This window comes from Seriola aureovittata, chromosome 22, assembly GCF_021018895.1.
Source record: "Seriola aureovittata isolate HTS-2021-v1 ecotype China chromosome 22, ASM2101889v1, whole genome shotgun sequence".
Classification (NCBI taxonomy): Eukaryota; Metazoa; Chordata; class Actinopteri; order Carangiformes; family Carangidae; genus Seriola; species Seriola aureovittata.
This window is the reverse complement of record NC_079385.1, coordinates 10,313,286-10,339,864: the sequence shown is the minus strand read 5'-3', so window position 1 is coordinate 10,339,864 and position 26,579 is coordinate 10,313,286. Positions and strand designations below refer to the sequence as shown.

General features: G+C 42.6%; 1 protein-coding gene across 2 annotated transcripts in view; it reads left to right on the top strand.

Annotated features, from left to right (window-relative positions):
* The window catches only part of prickle1b (prickle homolog 1b), a 31,627-nt gene that overhangs the window by 434 nt on the left and 4,614 nt on the right, over positions 1-26,579 (top strand). Inside the window, exons 1-4 of one of the 2 annotated variants that reach the window (XM_056367301.1) lie at positions 18,002-18,322; positions 22,353-22,550; positions 23,489-23,602; positions 25,396-25,533. In XM_056367301.1, coding sequence (XP_056223276.1) covers positions 18,308-18,322; positions 22,353-22,550; positions 23,489-23,602; positions 25,396-25,533 — 465 coding nt within the window. In that variant the 5' untranslated portion in view covers positions 18,002-18,307. Of the gene's footprint in view, positions 1-18,001; positions 18,323-22,352; positions 22,551-23,488; positions 23,603-25,395; positions 25,534-26,579 lie in introns of those variants that run through there. The other variant, XM_056367302.1, reaches the window with a different exon arrangement.

The following is a 26,579-nucleotide window of genomic DNA, read 5'->3' as shown; positions in this document are numbered from 1 at the left end:
GTTCGCCTTGATCTTCATGCATCGGCAAATATGGAAATGATTTGTCCCTCCATTACTTCATGGCCAGACACACGGGACGAGAAGAAAAGAGTTGAGTTGAGTCTGTGACACATTTTCCCTGAAGAAGGACTGAGAAAAAAAAAAAGTGAATCTGTGGCTGTGGGGGGGCTCTGTGTGTGTGTGTGTGTGTGTGTGTGTGTGTGTGTGTGTGTGTGTGTGTGTGTGTGTGTGTGTGGGAGGGGGAGACTGAGGGGCTTGGAAAGTGTATGTGTGTGCGTAAAAGACGCACTTTAATGGAGGGGTTTGCGTTTTGGTTTCCAGATGTGTGGACTCAGCTGTTGCTTGTCACTCAGGTGGTCTCTCTCTCTCTCTCTCTCTCTCCCTCACTGTCCCCCTCTCTTTTCTCCTCGCTTTAACGAGCTCGCTCAGCTTCTCTTCTTGAACCCCTCGGAGTCGCATCAGTGTTGACAGACCACAGCCCAGATCCGCAGAAACAGTGCGAAGTGAAGCCACATCACTTCAGCCACACACACACACACACACACACACACACACACACACACACACACACACACACACACACACACACAACGGTTGACCAAGGACGGCGTTTCCCCCATGATCAGTCATGCCTCAGACTTTAAATCTACTTTTAAAACAGGTGTAAGAAAAAAAGTTTAACTTTAACTTTAGGTTTTAGTCTTTTTCAATATAAATATATAGTTTCAAGATTTCTTTGAGTGTTTTTCTTCATGTAGGTTCAGTCATATGATTATGAGTCCTATAATGACGTGTTAAGATGGACTTTCACAGTGCAGCCTGATCTGTATTGAAGCCAGTGGTGGCACCTAGTGGTTGGGGAGCTTGGTGAAGATGCTGCAGTGAGAGCTGCAGGCCTTTGGATCTGGCTGTGTTTTTGCATTTGTGTGAATGCTACACTCTAGTTTTTTTCCTTCTCATTTCTAAGCTCCATTTCATGTTTGTTTTTATTTTGCTGTGATTGAACAAGCCGCCCATATGAGTGTTAGTTGAGTAAACCCTGTCTTAAAATTTGTATGAAACTTGTTTGCGACATTTCTGTAGCTTAAATTCAAAATCTTGATATTAGGGATGTTTTAGGAAGTTTTGAACTACACAATGCCGTGTAGGTTCGGCCACTGCAAGTGACTGCTGTGTAGTTAGCTGATCCAGGATCAGAGCAGCCAGGGATCAGGTGACTGAGGTGTATTCCACCTCTGTGGGAGGCCAATCAGCCAGACTATGCTATACTTTGCTGGGGGTTATACACGCTGCAATGCTAAGCCTTTGTTAATGAGTATGTATCTGTGTGTGTGTGTGTGTGTGTGTGTGTGTGTATATGTATCTGTGTGTGTGTGTGTGTGTATGTGTATGTGTGTGTGTGTGTGTGTGTGTGTGTGTGTGTCCTTGCCTGTGTGTGGTACTGGGTGCAACTGCTTATAGATATCTGCATGTCTGTTACTTTGCTTGTTACATGCTCACACATGTGTTTTTATGTGTATCTGCATTTCTGACGGTGGTCATGTGTTCATGGATGTGTGTGTGTGTGTATGTGTGTGTGTGAGAGAGAGAGAGAGAGATAGGTGTTTGGTCTCAGGAGTTAAGCTGCTGTTAATTGGTCAGCCATTTGGACCACATGGGAGAGTCAAATCAGCCAGTAGCAGAAATGATCGGCATGTTTGACTTCTATGGGACATAACACTGACTCTGTGCTGTTAATGGATGCTGAACAGTGTCTCGAATCTGTATAATTTATATGAGTAATGCTATCATCCAGAGTAACCTATGTGCAACAGAGGAATTCATTTAAATAAATGTATCAGTTTTTTTTTGTTGAAAGATAGCAAGAAAATTGTGACCAATCTTGTGTCTGTGCATTCGCATTAACTCTAGAGTTAGCAGCCGGTTAGCCTAGCTCAGCATGAATACTGGCATCAGGGGGGGAAAAAAAAACAATTAGAGGTGTTTGTGTTCTTATAACAGTAAGGCTTGATGGTTTCTGCGAATAACAAAGGCAAGCCAGGGTGAAAAGGTTGATTTGTGTTTAAACATGTCGGAGCGAGGAGGAGAAAAATACTTGAGCAGAGGAGGATGTGAATCAGAGGGGAGGATGTGAAGCAGGTCTTGAAGAGATGACCTTCACAGGTGTCAGAGATAGACAGAGGATGACTGGACATGTGACGGACTGGAGTGGACGGATTATGAATGCATCTCGTTTTCTAAATTCCCCACTGACATTTTGTTTAGGGGACGATTTCTAAACTGACAGACTCATTTTTCAGCATCTTTAGATTAGAAACATGGGGCTTGGTCCCACAGCTCTTCGTTTTTCTCATGTGCAACCCAGATTCTCATTCTCCAGCGGGGTATGAGTGCCAGAGAGGAAATTCAGCCTGGAGATTGTTTTGATATTGTTGGACACTCTCCTGGAAAACCTTTTTTTGCTCAGCGACCGATGGTGTTCTGGATTTAGAGCCACTGGCTCCTCGGTTTAAACACCTCATCTGATCACAGCAGTAAAACCGTTTGAAGACCTCAAAAAATGTGTTGTGTTTTACCTCTTTTTGTTTGAGAATTCAATTCCAGAAAGGAGATTAACAGTATTCAAAACAACACGAGGATAAATTCTGCAACGTTTTAATGGAGAGCTTAAATCTTTGGTTATCTTAATTTAACAGCCCCCCCCCCCCCCATGACAAATATATAATATAAACTAATAGTGTATAGCCTGCACTTTGGATGGTTTGCTGCTGGCTGACTCTGGTACAGGGGGGATCGTGGAGAAGTATTCACAGATTTCTTGTGTCCCAGTGTTTGAGTTGGAGCACAGATTGACATTAGATTAAATAAATGGAACCAATAAGAAACATAAACATGAATGCGAAGTTTCTGTGTGTGTGTGTGTGTGTGAGAGAGAGAGGGGGAGAGAGAGAGAGAGAGAGCTTCATCTATTAGTAAGTCAACACTGTTCTTTCTGTGCGTCTCTGTCAGCCTAATACCTCAGACCAACATGTGTACACACAGGCGAGGTTTGTGCTGTCATACTGGAATTAATCGAGTGTGGGGTTGTGTAAATTATTCCAAACCTCAGAAAACACACCCTCACAGACACACACACACACATATATATATATATGTACACACACATACACATTAGCTTGCCAAGCAGCTATCCCCTGTAGTTGTGTGTGAAGGGCCGAACACTGAACAGCAGAAACAGAACAGTGAACAATGAAAAACAGACATTTCAAGGTAAATGCTCTGAATTTTAGAGAGGAACCACGCAGTTCTACCAGCTGACAGATGCATCTCCACTTCTGCAGTGGGAGATTATATGGAAATAGTGCTGGAACCAACCTTTATTAATCATACTGGTAAAAAAAAAAAAAAAAACTCCAACTAATTCCAGCTTCTCAAATATGAGGACTTGCTGCTTTTCTCTATTCCATGTAATTCTATATCTATTTTCTGGACGCAGTTTAACAAAACAAGACGTCTAAACAAAACTAAAGATGTCAGCTAGTATTGTGAGCAGCTGTGATGGGCCTTTTTTTCACATTTTATAGAGTTTATAATTAATCAAGAGATTAATTCATGAGGAAAATAACAATCAGTTGAAGCCCTAAGTGCAAATGGTTTTTGCTTTTTCTCTACATGGCATGGAAAACTATACTCTGTGTCATGCCCTTCATGTTGGAAGGAAATATTGCACTGTAAATGGTGAAAGAGAAGCGTGCGTGTGTGTGTGTGTAGGTTTACAGTCGCCACAAACCATTGCTACGGCGAGGAGGTGAAGGATGCAGTGTGTGAAAGCATGCGCGGGGGTTGGGACGACACTCCTTGATCTAGATGCTAATCGTGATCCTTGTGCTCATTGAGTGGTTTCAGACCAAACCCTGCAGGCCGCACTGGCTCCGCAACCTGGTATTATGGTCAGCTTGTGGGGAAGAGTAAGTAATCCAGGGCTTATGACACTGAGTAATGGACTCTGCGAGGGAGTTACACTCTTTTCTGTGTTAAAACTTGCAGCTGAAATAAAGTTGCCCGCAGCGCCTGCGAAGCGACGCAAAAGCTTGAGATGTTGTTGGGAGTTCCTGACTCGTGCCTGCGAGTGAGAGTCGATTTGGCACCAACTTAATTACCTATACACACAGCTCTATTTGATGATGATTAAAGCCATTCACACACACAGATGTACATATACACACACACACACACACACACACACACACACACACACACACACACCTGCCCAGACACTGCCAGTCTCCAGTCGCGGTGGTTATGGAGACATTAAAGGTGATGATTATTAGATGATAATAATTAAAAGGCTTTAAAGCTCAAGTAAAGGTAAACAGTATAGATAGCAGCACAGTCTCGTATAGGAAGGCAAGATCGCTGCGCTACAACCACGTAATTATTCCCAGTCAAATGACCACCCTGCGGCAGAACACAAATGATAGCTTTCAGTTTTGTTTTTGATTGGGAAAAACATTAAAGGTCTCCATAACAGATTCTGGTTTGCTGGGTGCTACATCACTCACACAATATTGCTGTTGTGATGTGGAAAACCTCCCGGTCCCAGTCCGGGTGATCGTTTTTTCACCGTTTGATGTTTGGTGGTTTCAGGTTTTTACTTGAGTTTAAAGGACCACCCGTCGCCATGGTACCGAAAATTGATCTTTCTGTTGTTTGTGAAAAGCTGACAATTTTTGGAAGTACACAGTTTACATGCAGTGGTGAAATTGTGGAGCCCAGAAAGTGGGATCAAAACATCGTCTTTCGCATCAAAGCATATAAACTTGCAGATGTTTGCATCATTTTTTGTGCATGAATATAAAGCAGTGGTTCTCCAACTTTATCACACCAAGGACCCCTCAAACTGACATATAGTAGACCACCAACCCCCATTTTAGCTTTTAGAAAGTGTTACTTATGGATGAAATTATAATGAAAATTATCACCCTTTTTGCTGGGAACCCCCTCAAGGATCCCTTGGGTTCCCTGGACCCACTGATATAAAGTATATTATGGATAATAATTGCAGAAAGCCATTATTGGGCCACCATTAGATTAAAAAATAGCTAAATTTAAAGTGCAGAGCCATGTCAAAAACATCATAATCAGAATTGTTCCTAAATATTCCAAAATGGATGTACAGGGAAACTTTCTATCTGTGAGTCTGGGATCAGTGTTAGGGTGCGTACATCAGGAAAACATGACTAAACTTCAGCCTTCCCTTCTTAAATTGGTCTCATGTGGTCTAACATGTTGGACGGGGTGTTCCTGAGGCTAACACGAGCTCCTGAGCAGAACGTCTCAACTCAGGCCCTAATCAGGGACAGTCTGCTCCTTTCCTTTCCTTTCCTTTGCTCACGTCCCCTCTCTTTCACCACTTCACCTCTGTTCCAATATGCATGAAGCCTCAGATGGCACAGGATGTTCGCACGAGCCTGTGTGTCTCCGGTTTCTCCGCGGGCTAATCACCGTCAGTCTGCTTCGAAAATAAATAAATAAATAAATAAAAACAGAAGCAGATGAGGTAGAGAGGAATTTTTAAGCTTTGCGACAAACGTAGGTTGCACAATCGCAGGAAGAAATCTCTATAAATTTCCATAAACCTTTGGCTGTTGGGTGGTCGTCTGTCTCTTCAGAGGGTCTCTGGGGACGCGTCCTATCTGTCACTGTATCTGTGGGTAGCCTCACACCATCCCAGAGGAATACCAGTCTCTTAAGCCATCCAGAGGGGAAATTGCTGCATCCAATCTGATGCCACCCGGAGTCAGGAAATGGCCTGTTGTGATAAATACTTTATAAGTGTGGGTGGGGAAAATTACAGGATTTTCACCAAATTTGCCAAAAGCTGCACATTTGCTTTTACTTGAGCACTTTCAGGAGTCCTGCTTAAAGTACAAAATGTTCATTAAAGCTGCAATAATCAATATTTGATAGGGTAACAATGGATCAAAAGACTGTATAATGTAAAAGGGGTCAGGCAGGGGTCTCCGAAGTTTTTTTTTAAATTAATTTTAGCGTCTTTTAGCTGGTTGTTTCGGTTGACTGTCACCGCTCTCGTATTGTTTATGGCCACAGCAGGCAGAGGTTTTCAGCTACCTGCCCAGCACCATACAGGAGACAATGTGAGACCAAAAACACAGTGTAAAGAAGAATGAGTGTTGAACTTATATTTGCCAGGTGGCTCGAAATGAACGCTGATGTTGCTACGTATCTATTGGATGAGTAAATAGGCTGCTAACGTTCCAGATATCAGCTTAAAAAGGTGATAATATGTCAGTGTTGAGTTCACAGCCAAAAAAAATTGAAAAAAATCTGTTATTGCTTGTTATTGTTATTTGTTCATGCACAAACCATACCAGACATTTCTGGATGTCAAGTGCTCCTTAAAGTGAAAACTGCACTTTCTTACAAGTAGGTATACTGTCTTCTTATATAACCTCTCCCTCCTTAAACAAGTCCCTGACTGCCTTTGTGCTCTATGGCAAGCAATCAAGCAGCAGCGTATCCTTCAGCTAGGACAATTTCAGACTGTAACAGATATGCACCCGTAGTGGTTAGATGATGAAAGCTTGGGGCTTCCCAAGTGCTCTTTGCAAAACTAATACAAACAGTGATTTGACTGATGTCTGGGTTTCGGCGCTGTGAGACCCATCCGTTCCTCTTTTTTTTTTTTTGCCTGTGAAAGGGAGCTTAAATTGCCACTTGCATTAATGAGGTGGTAAATAAATGTCTTTTGTGTTTATACTAATGACCTCAAAAACCAGACAGTAAACTGGGGGCTAAGGCGTTCATTATCTCAAACCAGCCACCCGTGAAATCCAACATGTGCGGGCTTGTTTATGTGTGTTTGCGCGCGTACTGCGTATGTATCTGTGCACATATGCACATGTTTTTATTTATTCAATACTTCACATATGTCTGTTGGAGTGTGTGAATGAGTGTGTGTGTGTGTGTGTGTGTGTGTGTGTGTGTGTGTGTGTGTGTGTGTTCCCTTCAGAGAGGACTCTAAGGAATCCCCCTCCGGGACATTCAGACATCTGGTTGTGGATGGACAGCTTATATCTCCAAGTAATATGTCCAGTTAAGCCCCCGGGAGCCGCCGCTGTGCACATCATTACAACCGTCCTCCGGCTTTGCTTGGGACATCAATGAAACCCTATCGTTTGGTTCTGAGGGGTACAAATATGCTGTATTTCCTTATACTACTTCCTCCCCGGTCCGTCTCCCATCTGTTGCAGATTAGTCTTCAGTGTATGTTTAGAGAGCTGAGCCCGTCGCCAAGCAGGACTGATAGTAAACCCAGAAGGTTTTAGTCAGAACTGTCAGGTAGGTCTGAATTAACACAGAGGCCAACTGAGGATATGGCTGGCTGAGAAGAGAGACAAGGAGGGAGACAGGCAGCGAGAGGGTGAGACAGGCTCCAAAGTTACACAGCCAGGCCACCAAACGGTTCGTCTGTTTACCCATGAACCTCAGGCCCGCTACTCGAGGGTCAGTGTGGAATGCCAACAGCGGCTGCTTGGCCAAATTCAACCGCAGTCCCTGGGAGAAGAGGCAAGGGGGGTGGGGGGGTGGGGGGCAAACACTCCGCAAAATGGCCAGTCACGCCACTTTCCCTGTGATAGTGAGTTTATTTAAGCACGGAGCTCAAGGCGACTTTCATATAACACATAGCCTCAATATCTGTCGCCCCCGTGGCATCCAAACCCGCCACCAAAATGTTAGCGTCGCCGTGCCGAGCTGAGCTGATATCACTCAGCTGTTCTGTTATCTGTCGCTTTTAAGAAATCTCCTTCGCTCTCAATCACTGGCTCAGTAACCCATATAAAGCTAAACAAAAAAAAAAAAAAAGAAGCGCCTTGGGAATGTGATGTGGAACTAAAGGCTATATGGTTTCACACACACACACACCCTTCTTCGACACTGTGCTGCCTTGAGAACTGTGCCAGCCCATGTAGGCCAAACTGTATCCCGAGTGTGACAAAGTGCCGGAGGCTGCGAACTTGGTCAGACCCGCCGTTCCCAGCTCTTGTTGTGTTTCCAGTGCTAAATTATGGGAAAGTGAGGGTGCTGGTTGTGTAATAGACAGCCAGTTCATGTGTGTGTGTGTGTGTGTGTGTGTGTGAGTGTATGTGTGTATAAGCGTGTGTTTGTCTGTTCCGCTTGACTGATGCGACATCCCTCCAGGGTCCTGTCATTAAGCTTCTGTGTATACAACCCCAATCCCTGGCCTACATTTATCTCCTATACAATATTCATGGGGGATTTACACACACACACACACACACACACAAACACACACATTACTACAATAACATAACAGCTTTCCCATATTCAATGTGATGCAACGCTCCCACTTGTGTTGCGTGATATGTCATCATATTTAGCTGTTTTTACATTTCTCTCTCTCTTTCTCTCTCTCTCTCTGTCTCTCTCTCTTTCATAGGAGATGCTTACTTCTAGTTTGAGCTCATTAAAAGTCTTTAATTTATCTGTTTCTTTTGGCTGAAACATGACACGCTGTAAATCAGCCTCATGGATGCCTATTGTAGATTGATAGAGGGACTTCACGGAGTGGCAGTAACAGTGCTGCTTCAGGCCAGTAAAAAAAACAAAAAAAAACAACAACAAAAATAACATATTTATTTCTAATGGAAGCAGCTGGAGTGCGTTGCTTTTATTTTTCTCTTCACAAGAACAAGAGAAACCAGTTTTTTATCTTTTACCATAGTCTTTTGGAACTACGTGTGTGGCCAAGTAAGAGTGTATTTGTGACTTTTTCTTAAAAGAGCAACTGGAATATTTCACCGTATGTCTTTTATTTCAGTTATTACAGATTGTGGGCCTTACAATCAGTGGCCTGATCATGACCCCCCATGCTTAGATCACTATTCAAGTGAAGCAAAACTGCAGTGATTCGTACATTGTGCCCATCAACGAGAACAAGACAATCAGGTTCTTGACATTTTTTCATTTTTTTCCATCACTCCCCTCTGTTCCAGCCCTCCAGCTATAAATATCTGCCTGTTCTTTATCTTCTCTCAAAGATCATTTTGAACCTCACTTTATATGTGAGTGAGTGTGATCGCAGCAGCCTGGGATTTTATTAAGACGCTTCAAACACACACACACACACACACACACACACACACACACACACACACACACACACACTCCTTTCACAGTGGCGGTTGCAGTGACCTCTGGTTTTTATTAAAGAAGGAATGCATCACTTAACAATATCAAATTAGTGTTGGATGGGATGCACAAGACTCTTCTCTCTCCCTTCTCTCTCTCTCTCTCTCTCTCTCACTTTCTCTCTCTCTCTCTCACACACACACACAGTACTATCATGACAATAGGATTCTATTGTTTCCAAGTATGTATTACAGTTTTGTGGTGGTGTTTCTCACTTATATTCCAGTTCCTTGCTGAAGTGTTAAGACGATGTGAAAGTACAGTCCTATCTCATGCAAATTCCTGGTATTATAAAGCTCCTTCACACTGTGGTGGGCTGGAGAGGGAGTCAGTTTACTGTAGCTGCCAGTTTAGCTCATCGGTGAGAGCAAGACTGTGTAGGCTCACTTGTGCCTGGCAAAACGTAACCAAAAACAAAAATCAAATCCTTGAATGTGCTGTGCAAAAATATAAACAGTGGGAAGAACACTATGCACACTGAATGTTGCTCACAGCGTCTGTTGTTTATTCTCAACACCACATTGCAGAGGAGTTCTGGCCTGAAGAAGAGTGTGTGCCTTGAAATCTCACCTGTTGCAGTATTAAGAATAAATAAATACAAAATCTACACCCGAGGAGCAGTGCAGCTTCTAATCCTAGCAAATTAATTTGTTTTGGTGACACTCACAGGGGATAATGATCGATTAATTAAAGAATTACAAGAGTTTGCCTTTTTGTTGGAGATACATGCCAACAAATATTGTAATAATGCAAGGATACATGTCTCCAGCATAACTGAAGTTGTTTTTCCACAGAGGCTAATAGTCTGATGAAAGAGTTTGTATCCACCCGGATACTTTGGCTTGGCAAGGCATTTTAGCCTTCAGGGACCTCTAAGACTTTTACGTCACACTCAGGTAATGACAAGTATTAAGCAGTTTAAATGAGGTTGACTTTGCCAAATCATGCAAAATAATGAAAATAATGAATAACGTACCTCTACACATGTGGGACGGAAGGTTCAGTACTGTTTTTGACAACTATTTAGCCCTGAAACAGCATAATTCCTCAACAGACTCTAATCAGCCTGTGAGTAGTGAATGGATTTACAGAAAATCCACTTGAATGTCAGAATAATTGGCTACATATGCAGGGATATAGGCTGGACAAAACGCATGATAAAGATTGACAGATACACATGCAAGGCTGAACAGTAGCTGCATTGAAGTAGCAATTATAGTCATTTTGCAATGATTTATCCAAAATGAGATACCTACTATTTTGGAAAAGAATGAATAGAGAATTTAATAGCAACTGTTGGATGTAAGCTGATGACTGGAGTCTAGCCCTAGTTTCCAAACTCAAACCCAGACAGCTTTCTTGATCTTGTGAGAACGAGGATACAGGCTCCATCTATCCACATTAAATCCCAGGTAAAGTTCATCAAATTTGCGGTAACGTTTTGCCTTGCGTTTCAATAAAGAAGATAAAACGACAAGACTAAGAGTCTACAGCCAGGCTAGCAGCTATGTGAGGCTTTATGTTGGCACAGCGGTGCTTTGAGCTAATAGCTAACATCAACATGCTAGCATACTCACAATAAAAACGTTAACATGCTAATATGTTGCAGGCAATCCTATGTTCACCTTGTTACTCTAACATGTTAGCATGCTAACAGTTGCTAATAGTACTAAATGTACAGCTTGATGACTGTTAGTCATCTTGCAGGCACTGCACTTTCCAATTCACTTAGTAGATGTTGAGATATTTCACCAAAAAAAAGAACATTTTCACCTGATGGTGGCGCTAGATGAAAAGGCAGAAGATCACAAAGACCACAAAGTCAGTAGGAATCATCTCCACCAATCCATCCAATAGTTGTCAAGATATTTTTGTCTGGACCAAAGTGATGAACAGACCGACCAATATTGCCATTCCCCAAACTCAACATCAAAAATGCCCCCTACACATTTTCCTTCAAAATGGTAAAAGTAGAGTTCTGAGTTTCTCCACCCAGTCTCTACCAAAGCTCCCATCCCAGTTACTTGACAATTTCCTGCATCTTATAGCACTTTTATTGCTGCTCCTATTGTCCCAAAGGTGTGTAGGTAACACCCTGCAGTGGTTAACGTATCTCAGCCGAGGGTTTTATTACTAGGAACTTAAATCACACTCTCCCCTGGGAGTGTCAGGGAATATTAACACTGAACTGGTGAGACCACAGAGCAACACTTCCACAGATCTGATAGAGCAGCAGCGAGTCGAGCTGGCCGGCCTTGTTGGTGATGGCTAAAGATCCATTTCCTGGTGTGAAAGGCTGCTGAGAGGCGTCTGTCAGTGTGAATGGGGCTGAATGGTGGAATCATAATGGATATGAATTGAGACGCGGAACTGGGGTCTTTTTGTGAAGCAAATATGTGTGTCAGCTGGTTTGTCACCCACTGTGCATATGGCCTATGTAAGTGGGACATTGCTTATTAAAAGCAGAAACAGATACAATCAGGCTACAGATATGCCCTTATTTGTGGATTGGATTTGTCTTGTGGGTGTTGGTGTCGTTATATTAACAACAAATTAGCTTACATGACACAGGGTCATACAGAAGACTAAAAATTCAAAATAATCTTAGATGTAGTCACGGAGGGCAATCTTCAGTAGAAAATCAAGTTTCACTTTCAGAGTTTAAAATGCCCCCATGGTGATTTATTTGTCTGGGCTTGTCAGCTTTGGCAACAGTGTAACTTGTTGTGTTAAGAACGTTTTCAGGATTTTTTCTTGTAGCTATCACTGTTTTCAATCAGTGAGTAGAATGTAGTTGAATTTCTTGCTTAAGGCATCAGTGTACTTCAAACGAAGCGCTCAACAGATAGTCATACAGTGTATGACCCCCAAAATTGGTTTATACATCTGATGATTTTTGCTACTTTCAAAAAGCAACAGCCTGACGAGTGCAGCCACTTCATGCAGTGATTGGCCAGATGTTATTCATTCTTTATTCAACTTATTCCGTCACATTTCTTGCATACAAACGAGTACAACACTGTGAATGCCCTTGGGGAAAGACTGTCCAAAAGTGTGCACCCTCATTACCCCTATTTGTAAAATTTATCATGTCTCCTCCTTCTCTGCAAATGCAGACTATGGGATTTGACACAGTGGTGGAAGGAGGCAAAAATGTTCACCTGGTGCTTTGTTTAATTGAGGTCGCCAGTCAGATGAGGGGTGCAGTGGTGCAACAGTGAACTTGTAGCAAAAAAACATCCAACACTAGGCCCTTGACTGTGGGGCTCTTGCTCCTGTTGCCCTTCAGGGCCCAAGCTGCACTCTGGAGAGGACTGCCTCTACCCTGGCTTTATACCAGAAGCCCCTCCTATGAGACAAACCACAGGTAATTGTAATCAATCAACCAATATACAGAACATTTACATCTAAATACATTTCTCTCTCAACCTATCCTAATACATTAATATAATGACTGCTTACTCATAGATTTACTTTGGCCCTAAAAGAGCATTTCTGCACTACTTAAGGCTGCACGGTGGTGCAGTGGTTAGCGCTGTCGCCTCACAGCAAGAAGGTTCCGGGTTCGAGTCCCGGCTCGGCCATGGGATCTTTCTGTGTGGAGTTTGCATGTTCTCCCCGTGCCAGTGTGGGTTCTCTCTGGGTACTCCGGCTTCCTCCCACTGTCCAAAGACATGCAAAATGGGGACTAGGCTAATTGGATACTCTAAATTGACCATAGGTGTGGCTGTGAGTGTGAATGGTTGTCTGTCTCTATGTGTTTGCCCTGCGATGGACTGGCGACCTGTCCAGGGCGTACCCCGCCTCTCGCCCGAAAAGATGCTGGGATAGGCTCCAGCCCCCGCGACCCTACCAGAGGATAAGCGGTAGAAAATGGATGGATGGATGCACTACTTAACAAAACAACCGCTCAGCACTAGTTTAGAGATGGTACATTCCGGTTCCCCACCCTCTACTAAAGCCCTTGGATCCTGCCACTTCCTGTTTGACATTTGGACCAGGGAGCTCTGCATGCACCTGGTAACAGATGGGTGAACACAGACAAACCCCTTGGTGTAACCCAAGACTATTTCAATAAATGACTGTAGAGTTAAAGTATGTGATTCTTGTTCGTACATCTTCAACTGGTTGTGACGCCACTGTATAACCTGGCAAGATAAAATGACTTAACTGTTACCACTAGCTTACTATGTTAAAGCTAATGCCAATGCTGGCAATGACATATTAAACACTGGTGAAAGTAGTGCAACATTGATGCTAGCCTAACACAACACACACAGCAACAGTCCTATGTGCCGGCCAGATGGAATTACAGCTTTTTTTAAACCCTCTTATTATGAAGCATGGGGTAACCCTGCAACTCAGACATTTTGCTCTGCCTTCAAGTGTTGCCATTAGGAAACCTAAGCATTGCAATTAGACGTGGTCACATGATTTTCCGTGCAAACTTGTTTGTTTCGAGCATACCCCAGCCTTTAAAGGTGGTGAGACAGGGAACATGGCTGTTGATGGTGATATCACAGAATAACATCTTCATTGTGTCACTGTATGCCATCCCATAGTAATCCAATAGTAATTTCAGTCTACACCCATGTTTCCTACAAATTATGTTTAATTGCTGATCATTTTCACACACCCTTACCTTTTGTGGAATAACACGAACATGGATCAACCCTGAAAGTCACCATTGAAGGATAGTAACTGTACTGAGTAGGAGATTTATTTGCACAATTTTGCATATTTCATCATCAATTTGCACTTTATGCTACTTTAGTATCAGGAATTTGTCTCCATGCTCTGTTTGAGTTTGGCTTTTTATGACAAACTGTCCTGCAACAAGTCGAGACATGTCAGTGTCCTTGTTGATTTCTGTTTTGAACAACCAGAGGGATGTTTCCCCTGATATTTGCATTCTAAGGGATCAGTTAAACCCTTTCTTGCCCCCTGGGGATGAAACGCATGCAGGGCTGGTCGTCGAGTCCAGGTGTGAATGACTGTTAGAAATGAAAATGAAGCACAACGCTGCTGGAGAAGAGAGCATGTCAGCTCAGCACAATAGAGGTTAAGCAAAGGACAAATTACAAGTTGAGTTCTGTTCCAAAAGATAGGTGAAATGTGCAGCCAGAAATTAGTAAGTGTGCCATGTGTGTGTGTGTGTGTGTGTGTGTGTGTGTGTGTGTGTGTGTATGTATGTAAGAGGGAGAGAGAGAGAGAGAAAGAGAGAGTGTGTGTGTGTGTTCAGGCAGCGTGTAGTCTAGACTTGGTCTTGGATTTCAAGTACAGAAAAGGCCACTAGATCTTGTCTGAACCCCAGTCCAAAGCTTCTGCCATGGAAAGAAAACTCTGCTGAAAAGGTCCTTTGAGAGACTTGATCCAAAGATTTCAGTCCAATTTACTTCTGAAATCACTGAGTTTAGGGTTAGACCAATATTTTTGGGCTGTATATTGGCCTTTCATTTAATACTGGACCCATGAAATCAGATTCATGCTTCATTTCAAGGCAGGGTGTTTTCTTGTCCTGGATCAGTAGTGGGTGGATCAATCAGTCTCATACAGCTGCTGTGAAATGTGAAGCTGCCAGTGAAGTGACAGAAGTTTTGATAACACGGAGTACTTGCCATTTTTCCAACATTAAAAACGTCATATTTAAAGCAGCTCCAGCTGTTGGGGAAACTGTGCATTTGTTCACATGCGCTGTTGGTGTAGAGGACTGGGGTTAAAGGTCACTGCATAAACCCTCCATTACTTAGTTGGTGCTCATCAGCCTCAGACATGTGAATGAGACCAGAGCATCATCCATTTAGCACATGTCCAGTGGCTTGGCAGAGTGCTGATACATGATGTCTTTGCCTTATAATGGTGAAGATCCATTAATAACCCCTGCTTATATTGTGAAAGGAGGAAGCTGCAGGATAATCTTATCACATCCTGATGTTATCTTGAAGGCAATCTGGAGGTTCTTTCCCATGTTGTGACAGAAACTTCTGGTCTTCTTAGAAGTTAAAAAAAAAAAACCCTTTTCCATTATGTTCTTTTGCTCTGAAAGATAAACAAACAGACACCTTCAACACTAAAAAGACTTTCAGAAGTTTTTTGCTCCGTCACACCCTCTGTTTTTTACTGAGAGGAAGCTGAGGAGACAGCAAGGTCATCCGTCCTCTTGTGTTTTTTTTCAAAAGAACCATGGGTCTTTGGCGACAAGCCCAGGCCCAGTCTGAAGGGCCAATATCTGCCTATTGTCTGGGGTAAAGCCGCTCATCCTCGGACGTGTCCTCCATTCCTCGCCCACTCATTGTCTGTTTTTGTTATTTGAATTAAGTACTTGTCTGCCACAGACATCCCTCTACCTGAAATAAGATTTCCAGAGCTTTCAAAATGTGTATCCAGATAAATATCAGGAAACTCAATGCACATCTTTTGGAGGGTTAAACACTTGCAGAGCGGTGCCAAGGCTGCTGGAAAACTTGAGAGCTTTTCTGAAAGGTTTACCCTCCGACTGGACTGCCAAGCTTCCCTCCCTCTCCTCTGTCTCAATTTCAAATATGTGTCAGCATGCCAGGAAAGAAGGAAAGCAAATAGACTATCTCATCTCTATGCACAAGAGAGCATCTCTCCGTCTATCTCACTCTTCTGCACTACTTAGCTCGCGGAGTCGTTTCTCATTTGTAACAGGTAATTTGGCATGTGACAAACAGCTCTGTTGCCCTCTGTGCAAGTCACTTTGTGGGGTTGTCAGGGGAGAGAGCGTCTTTGTCTGCGGGACAATTGAGCAAACTCATTTGTCATTTTTGACTCTTTAAATGAAGCCATTGCGGCTTTTCAGGCTTTCACAAAGACTGACGATGCACAACTTGTCCAAATAAATCACATCAGACTTCCACTAAAGTATCAAGTGGATTTTTACTATTTCGTCCACTGTTTTGTCTGCAGATTCTTTTTCTGCGTAGGTTTCCTGCACTTTTTTTTTTTCATGAGCAATAAATGCAACTTTTCACATTTTGTAATTAATAATGCAGGCGTCAGCTTTTTCACGAGGTCCACGTCTCATTATGGAAAAAAACTCTTCATTTTTAGCTCTACTGGATTGTCATGAGTTTCCTGAAGTGGAGTGCTCACAATACACGCATGACAATAACCTCTTTGTCACCGGCTAAAGTGAGAGATGAGGGCAGGGGACCCCTCTCCTCGCACTCATTCAGATCTCCAAAATAGGAAGGGGGGGGGGGGGGGGGGGGGTGGCGGCAGCATCAGTGACGGGGTGAGCAAACAGGTCCCCTGCGTGAGAATTTCCTGAGATGGATGAGGTTGACTCAGGAGGAAGCACAGTCAATATTTAACCAGAAGAACACCAACAAGACATGGGGAGTCGGATTTTGGAAAGAAAAATGATTTGCTGCTTTGAAATGATCCATTGCCTCCGACATCGGGAATCCAGTTTGTTCAAGTTTTAATATGTTGGCAAACAAAGACTTAAAGCTGCACTTATCAGTATTTTTATATTAACAATGGATCACATGACTACTTGTATGTGAAAACGATCGCTCACAGTAATGAACCCACAGAGAATTATCAACCTAGCTCAACTTTATAGAAGCTTTTTAGCATCTTTTAGCTCATTGTTTTGGTTTTCTGACCTGTAACTATTGTTTTGGGTCTCAGTAGCATAATTTTCAGCTGCAGCACGCAGCTGTTCTCAGAGAAAAACCAACAGCAAACAGCAGGCAGACAAAGTTAGTAACAAGCTGGTGAAAATAGCTAAGCTTCCCCAGGAGGTGGTGGAGAGCAAAACAGAGCTAAAAGGAGAGTAAAGGTGAACATGAACATGACAAATAGCTCACAGTATCAACTCAGAGTGATAATACTGTATGCCAGTGTTGTGTTTATAGCTGCGTTCTGCCCCAAAGTGCCTAAAAAATCTGTTATTACAAGTTTGAGTAAGCTAATGTCCTTAAAAAAAAAAGGGAGACGTCACTCTGGTTGCTCAGCAATGACTCATCAGTCATTTTGTAAAATGAGGTTTCATTTTCATCAAATAGCACTTATGATTAAATCCCTTAAGTGCTCTGATTTTTTTCCCCAAATGTGTGCACAAATGATCAGTGTTGTTGAGATAATGAAGCAGCTGGGCAAGAACATTTGCGTTTAACCGCCATGGAACCTAATTAACAGCTGAGTACAAATTATTGTGACATTAGTAGAGCAAATGACACGAGATGCATCAGACTGGATGACCTCAGGAACCATTTAATGACAGGGAGAGTGAGAATGTTTAGTTGCTTGTATTATAAATAGACATTTTGTCTTGGTGGGAGATAAAGAGGAGTGGAATTAAGAATTAAACTGGGAATAAAAATAATGACAAATTAATGTATGCTTTTTAAAAAAATGTATTATTTTTTTTTACACTGCTTCAGAAAGGAATGCCAACAAAAAATCTTGAGGAAGGAAGAATAAGACATAAAGAAAGAGGGACAAAGAGAGTGTGAGAGTTGAGTGGACATGTCATCTGGCTCTCAGGAATCCTGCAGCCAGGTCGGGGGACGGGGTGGAGGGCTTGATGTCACTCTGGTGGAGGAAGGGGTAAGATAGGGATAGAGATGGGGTGTGTGTGTGTGTGTGTGTGTGTGTGTGTGTGTGTGTGAGATTGAAGTGCAGGGTGATTTGCTCTGGAGGGGAGGAATGAGGGAGGGGCCGACAAGGCTTGGCTGCCCCCAAGAGAACACTCACACACAGACACTCATCCACTCACTCCCACTCACTCAGAGGGATCACAGACACTCCAGATAGAGACGTCACCTCTCTTGCCCTCCCTCCTTGTTCTTTGGACCTTGGAAATTTTGGATGGCCAAGTGAGCTGCTCCCCAGCTGCACAGTGAGTGAGAGTCGCGTCACGAGTGACTTTCAAAAGGCTGACTTGTCGGGGGGGTGGGAATACATCCCGACTGAGTGGGATCTGGCTCTGATTTAGAACGTGGATCCGTTGAGCTCGACGCCACAGACATGTAGCTGGAGCGCTGCGTGGCCGGGGCATTGTGGAAGTGAATGAGAGCTTTATGTGGAGGTGGAAAGAGAGATGCTTTTCCTGGAGGTAAGAGGAACATGGATGAGTAAACCTGTACATGCAGAAAGACTTTGTTGAATGAGGAGCACTTTTGCAGCTCCACTTTGGAAAATGCTTGCACCTAAGTTCCGCCATTACTTAGATGTGTTGATGAAGAGGTATTGCAGTGGAATTGTGGGAGATTTCCTTGGTTGAAAGCATTGGAAAAGAGTTGAAGAGAATGAATGACTGAGTTGAGCAGACTGTCTGAGAGGTGATCCTGCATGTGTGTATTGCCCTATTCGTGATGTATGTCCAGGTCTTGATTCTTGTGTTTGTGTACGTAGACAGCAGTGAAGTGAGTGTGTGTGTGTGTGCAGGTGGTCTCACGCCAGCTGTGTTAAGTCTCCTGTGCACCCCCTGAAACCCATTTGGCATTAAAATAACACTCTTCAGCAGTCAAAGAGCAATGACCTCGGCCTTTGAACTCCACAATTTAATGGTTTTTCTAAAGTAAATCCCATCATGTTTAAGAAAAATAGACTTTTTAACTGTGTTGTTGGTTCCAATAAGTACTTAATATCTCTAAATCTGTCCTCCTAAATTTGCAGCAGGTAATTAAAGCTGCAACTAATGCACCAGTTTTGAATAAATATCTACTCACTGAGACATATTATACACTTTGGCTCAAACTGTAAAAATCATACTTCTCCATAAAACAGGAAGTCTTTCTTCAGTTTACCCTGGGGTTGTATTCATTTGAATTTAACACGTGTTTGACTTGCTAAATCCTCGGTGAAGGAGAGCCTCTTTAAGAAGTGTCAGTTAAGCAGTGGAGGAGCATGCATTTAATCGTTAGCTGGCTGCATCTGGCCGTCTTAACACAGACCCTATGTCTTTGGAAAAAAAAAGAAAAAAAAAAGAAAGGTTTCTATTTTTTAACCCCCTGAGCCTCAATCTGTAACATCTCCACCGTGGCTGAAGTTTGGAGGAGGGATAGGTGGACATTTTGTTTTTGACAAAGAAAGCCATTGTGTTATTGCCAAGAGGTGACATGGTGAAATGTGAGTTGCTGTGTATGTTGGCTCAGGAATCTGCAGTCACCTTTTCCCCATAAGCTGTGGGATGAGAGTCCAGAGAGCTGAAGGTCAGAGGAAGACAGCAGTCCTTAAAGGATACCAAACCGGAGCCGGATCGATTAGCCAATTAATCAATTAGTTGACTGAGTATTTGGACAATTGAATAATGATTTTTGTAATTTTTCAAGCAAAAAAGCCAAACATTTCAGCTTCTTTTAAGGGAGGATCTGCTGCTTCACTTTGTCACACAGTAAACTGAGTATCTTTGTGATTTTGATCTGTTGGTTGGACAAAACAAGTCCATTAGAATTTGTATCGTCTGAGAAGTTATGAAGGTGACGTTTTTCACTTATTTCGTGGACAAGTTGATCATTACAGTTGCAATAACTTGCCCAGATTTGATTTTTTTAGGCACATGCCTTTTTGAACATGTTAAATGGGACATAGTGATGAGGCCCGATGCTGTGGATGTCACACACTGAGCCCATATCTGTCTATTAACAGATGTCATGTATAAATTTAGCTGCAAACCAAACCTGTACCCACGTTATCAGCTAAAAAGAAACATTACTACTCCTAAACCCTAAGCTGCACAAAAATGTCTTTGATATGGGTGAGCAAAATGATCTCTGAGGAAACTGGGTTCATCTAATTGCACAGCTTACGGGTCTTAACAAGGTTAGGTGAGATAAAGCAGAACAGGTAAAGAGAAGCTAGTGAGTGATAACATTATCTGTTCTACCATAAAACCTGATAGATTAGTCACTGAGGAACAAAGCAACAGTCAAATACCCTTTTGTCCCATGATAAGAGCTTTGGTTTGACTTTTAACAGCATTTCAAATCTGTATATTCAGTGTTTTGAGGCCCTGGGCTTCATTCAACTGTATGCTAATCAGAATGCTAATATTTCCCCTCGCTTGTTTCTGGGGGTTGACTACGTGGTGAGGTGTGGGAAGCCTGGAGGGTCAGCTGAGCAGACGGTTGACATTTCTACGAGTGTTTGGATTGTGGGTTCAGTTGCGGCTGACCTTTGACCCCTGGAGGGGGCACAAGCAAGAAAATCATTACTTTAGGGCATCAGTACATTATCGCATTTTCTTATGGCACTAATTTATGACTTAAAAGCGGTGTCAAAGTGCTACTATAAACTTCAACACAGATATAACAAGGATATCAGTTTTTCATTAACAGCTTATTTTATCTGATGAGTGTCTGTACAACAATAATTAGGGGGCGGGTGGGGTGGGAAAAGAGGGAAGATTATGTATATTTTTCATATTATATATATATGAATGAATATATATTCCTCGACAGTGCTAACGGTTTATTTAGTAGCTCTTGGTTCAAAAGTAAAGACTCTAGAGCGCTCGGTAAACAGGCAGCACCATTTGTTATGTTTACCATCATGCTGGAAATTGCTCCTTCCAGTTCTAGTGTGCAATTTGAGTCCCCCACTCCAGTCATGTTCATACAGACCCTCAGCAACTGGCTATCTTCTGGAACAAGCATGATTTGAAATGAAAATGCTCTGGATTCAGGTAACAGGCATAATGATTGGTCAATAGAAGCCATCAAGGCCTTAATGTCCCTGATAGTGCTGCTTTTCAGACCTACTTACAGTTTTTTTTTAAAAAAAAGAAGGGGTCTGTGTGAAGTTTCTGACTGTTTTCACCCAAACAAGTTCTATTCTGGTCCAGATTTGCATGTCAAAGAGGCAGAGCTGAGCGGGGCAAATCACAAGTGGCTTTTTCAACACCTTGAGACTACAGCACTGTTATCAGGCTGAGAAGGCTCTGAAGAACATGGCTGCTGAGATAAGAGGGCTACTGCTGAAGGTGGGAGGCACACAACCACGAGACTGATTAATCCCTATTCATGTAACAGTCCAACTGTTATCATCCTGTAAAGAGGAAGGGGGGAAATAAGCTTGTTTTTAAACGCTGATGAAAGTAGATTCACGCTGCAGACTGAGAGGACGAATGCACCAAATCATTTGTAAGATTTTTGTAAGCATTGTCACCGCTTTTTTTTTTTTTTTGCATTTTCAAGATCACAGTTGAACATTTATGCAATGGCGACTTCCTGGACGTAGCTGCAAATCTCTGTCCCGGTTTCATGTGTTTCACAACGTTCAGTATTTTGCAGCGCAAGGGGATAAGAGCAACAGATGTTTGGTCGGGGAACAGCTGGAAATTCCTGTTGTATCATGTTATGTCAAAGCCTTACAGTCTCAGTTTAAAAGAACTGTCCAAATGTATTTGATGAGGCAGTAAATACACAAATCTGTACACTACTCCAAATAATGGGGTCTAAGAAGAAATACAGATCTTTCAAGCTTCTGTACCCAACAATGTTCTGTTCTGTTTCCTAAAATGTGAGATACACCCAATAAGGCAAGAGTCTGGTTGAATGAGTGCACCGTACTGGAAAAAGCCTTGTATAACTTTCCATTATGTATCATCCTAAATTTGTCTGACGTCCCCTTTGAAGGTGGACAAACACTGTTTCAGGCACCTTATCAAGAATGACTTTGTAATGGATAAACAAAGGAAGTATGACATAGAGCCTTAATGGGATGGAAAATAGCATAAACATTCTTGAATGTGACTCAAGAGGTTTGAATTGTGAAAGGATGGCAGTGGTATGGAGAGGTTGTCTCTTTCTCCCCCTTTTCCTCTTTTTAAAGTAACAGTCTGCTCCTCCTGTTTTTTTTTTTTTTTTCAAGCTGATTTGTAGAACTGCTAAGTCACTGCTGGGATAAAAACAATTTTCTTGTTGAGAAATAGAGGATTTAAAAGTAAGTGGAGAGGTATTTACAAAAATCCTAGATCAGCAGTATCCCAGCCAATCAGTGACAAGAAGTGCAGAAGGTAAAAACCAGAGCTTTGGGTATAATTAAGAAAACATATTAAGCAAAAAGCAAAAAAAAAAAAAAAGAAAAAAAGAGAGGTAGACTTCTGTAAATGTGATTCCTAAATCCTCCCATTTTGTTTACAGCGCTCGTGTGTGATGAATCTGGAGCGCAGCGAGAGAGGGGAGCGTCCCTCACCTCGAGGCGCGGACATGGAAGCTCGTACTGGGGGAAAGATGGGGAAGATATCCGTGGGCTTTCAGAGGAGCTCCACCTCAGATGATGACTCTGGATGTGCACTGGAGGAGTATGCGTGGGTGCCACCTGGACTGAGGCCTGAGCAGGTAGGACCTCAACGCTTTTTCTTTTCTGTATGAGAAGGAAAGGAAAAATTTAAAGTTGTAGGCAGGGTAGAAATGTAAAAACCCAGCACAAAATAACACATTCATTGCACATTACAGTTTGGTTTACCCGGAGGTGGAATTTTCCTTCACAGGATGACACTATAAACCTGTATGCTAACAGCATTAGGGCTTTAGTTCAAATAAGGTTATGCATGCAGACATTCTCTTGTCTATGCCATACTAGCGGATTAGCAGTACCACATGCCGAAGCTCAACATCTGGCTATGGATTTGTTTTTCACATTCATTAGCGTTTATTTAAGATACACATGTTCAGATCATCTCAGTTGGAAATGAATGTTGTTTTTTTTTCCACACATTTTTTCATGGGCTGACAAACTGAATGTCTCCTTTCCGTTTCTCCTGTCTGGGGGAATTAGCCTAGGCAAACATTAACATTTCCAGTCCCAGGTCTGGTCCCAGACTCAGGCGCCTGTGACTGGATGGAGATTGACATGTTTCCCCCCACAGTGTCACAAAATAAGGACACACATGGCAGCCGTCCCTCTTGACTGATATCCGTGCTTTCTCTCCTCTCCTCTGGACTTTCCCCTTCCTCCCCTCCTCCCTTCCCCTCAAGCAGACTGATAACACTGTTGACCTCGTGGCTGCAAATGTCTCACTCATTTATGTGGTCTAAAGGAACATACAAGAAAAACTAAATTACAATAAAGAGTCATATTAAACTAAGTTGTAAAATGCTACATCATGGGCCATTTATCCAATACCTGTTTCTTCCTCCATCCACACTGTAAGAAATGTCTTCTTAAGCATTAAATTCAAATTGTGCTTGAAGCAAATGAACGAAACTACTAGTGGGTTGACAAGATTTCACTGCTCTCTGTCTGCTGAAGTTCATTCATGCGTCTCCATCTGCAGGTCCAGATGTATTTCTCCTGTCTACCAGAGGACAGGGTGCCGTACGTCAACAGCCCCGGAGAGAAGCACAGGATTCGACAGCTCCTCTACCAGCTGCCGCCGCATGACAACGAGGTAGAGATAATGAGATGACAGGGTGTGTGAGAACGGGTGAAAGGGAAGGTCTGCAGCAAAGAGTGACGCAGGAGTTGCTGCTTTTGATCCACATGTGAAAAAAAAAAAAAGATGTCAACACCAACGATATTAGCAATAGTGTAGGGAATAAAAAGACTAGAGTCAAGCCGAGAGATAAGAGGGATTAATTCAGCTATTAAGATGAATCATTCTTTTACATTTAGTCAAAATCTGATCAGTGGTTTCAGAGACACTGAAGCTAGAGAAAGGAAGGAGAGGAAAGAGTGAAAGTCTTTTTCCCTGCAACCTTTGCTGAAAAGCATCTATTATGGCAACAAGTGACAATTACAGAATGATACTTAAATGTTAAAACTTTGTGTAACAGTAGCAAGTAAAGTCGAGCCATAAAGTCAGCGAACTGACTACCGTACTTATTATCTGTTGTACAGCAACGGCTAGCTAGAGTTGGCTAACATTAACTAACATTAGCTAAGTAATGCTGCAGCAGCACAACCCCTGAGTGCTTTGCATTGAGCAATGAATACCACTTTTAATTTGTAAGAACAATGTTTTACTTCTTTTTTCATAAGGTACATAGTCCTGCTTATAACAAAGTAAACTCGACTTGGATTCAAACTGAAATGTTTCCGTAGCACAAAGTATAAAACTATACTGAAAGTCGTGGCTCCTGTTGGGGGAAAAAGGTAATTGGAGAAGTTGTTGTAGTGCTGCTTCTATTTAAAAACATTTAACATTAAATTTAATGTATTTGTTAAATGAAAAGCGAGTTTTAAAAAAAGGGCATATAGTTTTGCTATTTGATATTAGTGTTGGATTCTAATGGCAAGAATGACTTTTAAATGATACCCATCCCCAACTAAACTAAAGCCAGCAGCTGAGTAAAGCTGAGACAATCATGCCAGGTTTTATAGTAAAACTAAAACAATGGACACATTCTCTCAACCGTTTGACAAAAAAAAAAACCTCCTGTGACAATAAAGCACATGCCATGTCTTCTGTATACTACCTTTATGGTGTGTAAACCAGCACTCCTTTCACATCTGTGTTAATAGAGTTTACATTAGGAGATATGGTGGAGGGGTTATCACCCGAGAGGAGGGACAGGGGGGCTACTGTCTGACGGAGGTGGTCTCTGTATGCACACATGGAAGGTACAATAGGTACACTCGACACACATACAAACACACACACACAGTGTTTGACTGAGCAGTTTTATGATGTTTGTCGGCAGACCTGGTGGTTGAAGAAACAAACTGCCGGCAGATTCCTTGCGTAACAGTGGTTAGGAGGGATAAGCATTCTCTCTCTCTCTCTCTGTTTGTGTGTGTGTGTGTGTGTGTGTGTGAAAAGGAGAGATGGCAAGTGTGTGTGTGTGTGTGTGTGTAGAGAGTGCTCACACGCCGGCATCGTTTACTGTTGTTTAGAGAACAACTGAGCTGGTTGTTAGGATAGTCTTGGTCTTTTATCTGGGGCCTTCATCACCATCTCTAAACACAGAGGAAGGGTTTGTGTATCACTCACGCCATCCTTTCAACGCAGCCTTGAGGGGAATTGGCTTTAATTAAACCTTTTTCCAGCCATATATGGACTTCATGTGATACACTTCCCCAGTGTTGCATGCAAAAGATGAAAGCAGTAATGACTGGATGTTTTTAAGTGCTATTTTGCTTTATCCTCTTAACTGGCTTCCCCCTTTTAGCCTTACATTGACCCCCCCCCCCCCCCCGTTCTTTTATTCTGTCAACTCATCTGTCTATTTTTTTTTAAAACAGGTGCGTTACTGCCACACTCTGACTGAGGAGGAAAAGAGGGAGCTCCACATGTTCAGTGCCCAGAGGAAAAGGGAGGCACTGGGGAGAGGAACACCCAAGATCCTGCCCCGAGCTCTGCAACACACCCGCTGTGAAAACGTAGGTGTCACACATGGATACCCAGGAGCAAACACACACACACACACACACACACACACACATAGACTAAAACCACTTGCGTCATTTAGTGCTCATTCTGCCATAAGGTAAGCTAGGAAACCAACTGGTGGGTCTGAAGTTATTTATATCACAAACAGCTAACACCCACTGTCCAATCTCAACGCATGGTACCCCGAGGCACACTCCTGATTGGCTAATGCAATGGTTTTAATCACGGACATAAACGTCCTCATTAAGGCGAGAGAGGAAGCAGGGAAATTGAGGAGGCTCATGCTCAAGCCGAGCAGAGAAGCCAGTTCCTCATGAGGAATCCGGCCAATTTCCTGCCACCAATCTATGGCTCAGCATGACAGACTTCAAAAACTTGCAGGGGTTAATAAGTAATTCTTGTGTAGAGTCTTAAAATCCTACTTTTTCCAAACAAGCCACAGTAAGTTGCAGATCATTCCTCATCTACTGGTATAATTACATGCAGGTACATGCTGGTTTGAAGACTTTCTTGAAGGGAGTAAGCAAGTTTCTGTGGACAGGGCAACATGTTTTTGGAGATGCGTGCTATTTTTTCAAACTCATTTTGGGCTTCTTGGAAAAGAGAGACGCCTGGACTCCATTTTGACATCCTGCTTTAAGTCATAGTGAGTAATGCACAAACACAACGTTGGAAAGAATCCTAAAATCTGACCTACTTATGATTTGGTGATGGCGTTTTAAACAAAACGTGCAGTGCCATTCAAGCTGACCTTGATCATATTTCTGAAAAACTTCCTTTAGATGCAACAAAACTAAATATTAGTGTTATATGGCTTCTGGCAAATTCACCCCTGACCAGTGAGTAAACCACATCCTCTGCCAGGCATCCGGTGAAAGCGGGCCGGGCATGTTAATTCCCCCAGACAGGCAGATGAAGCCTGTCACCACTCAAACACAGATGCTAACACAGGGATACAAGGTCACACACCAATGGACACGCACACACATTCTGAAACCACACACTCACTCATACATACACACACATGCACACACCT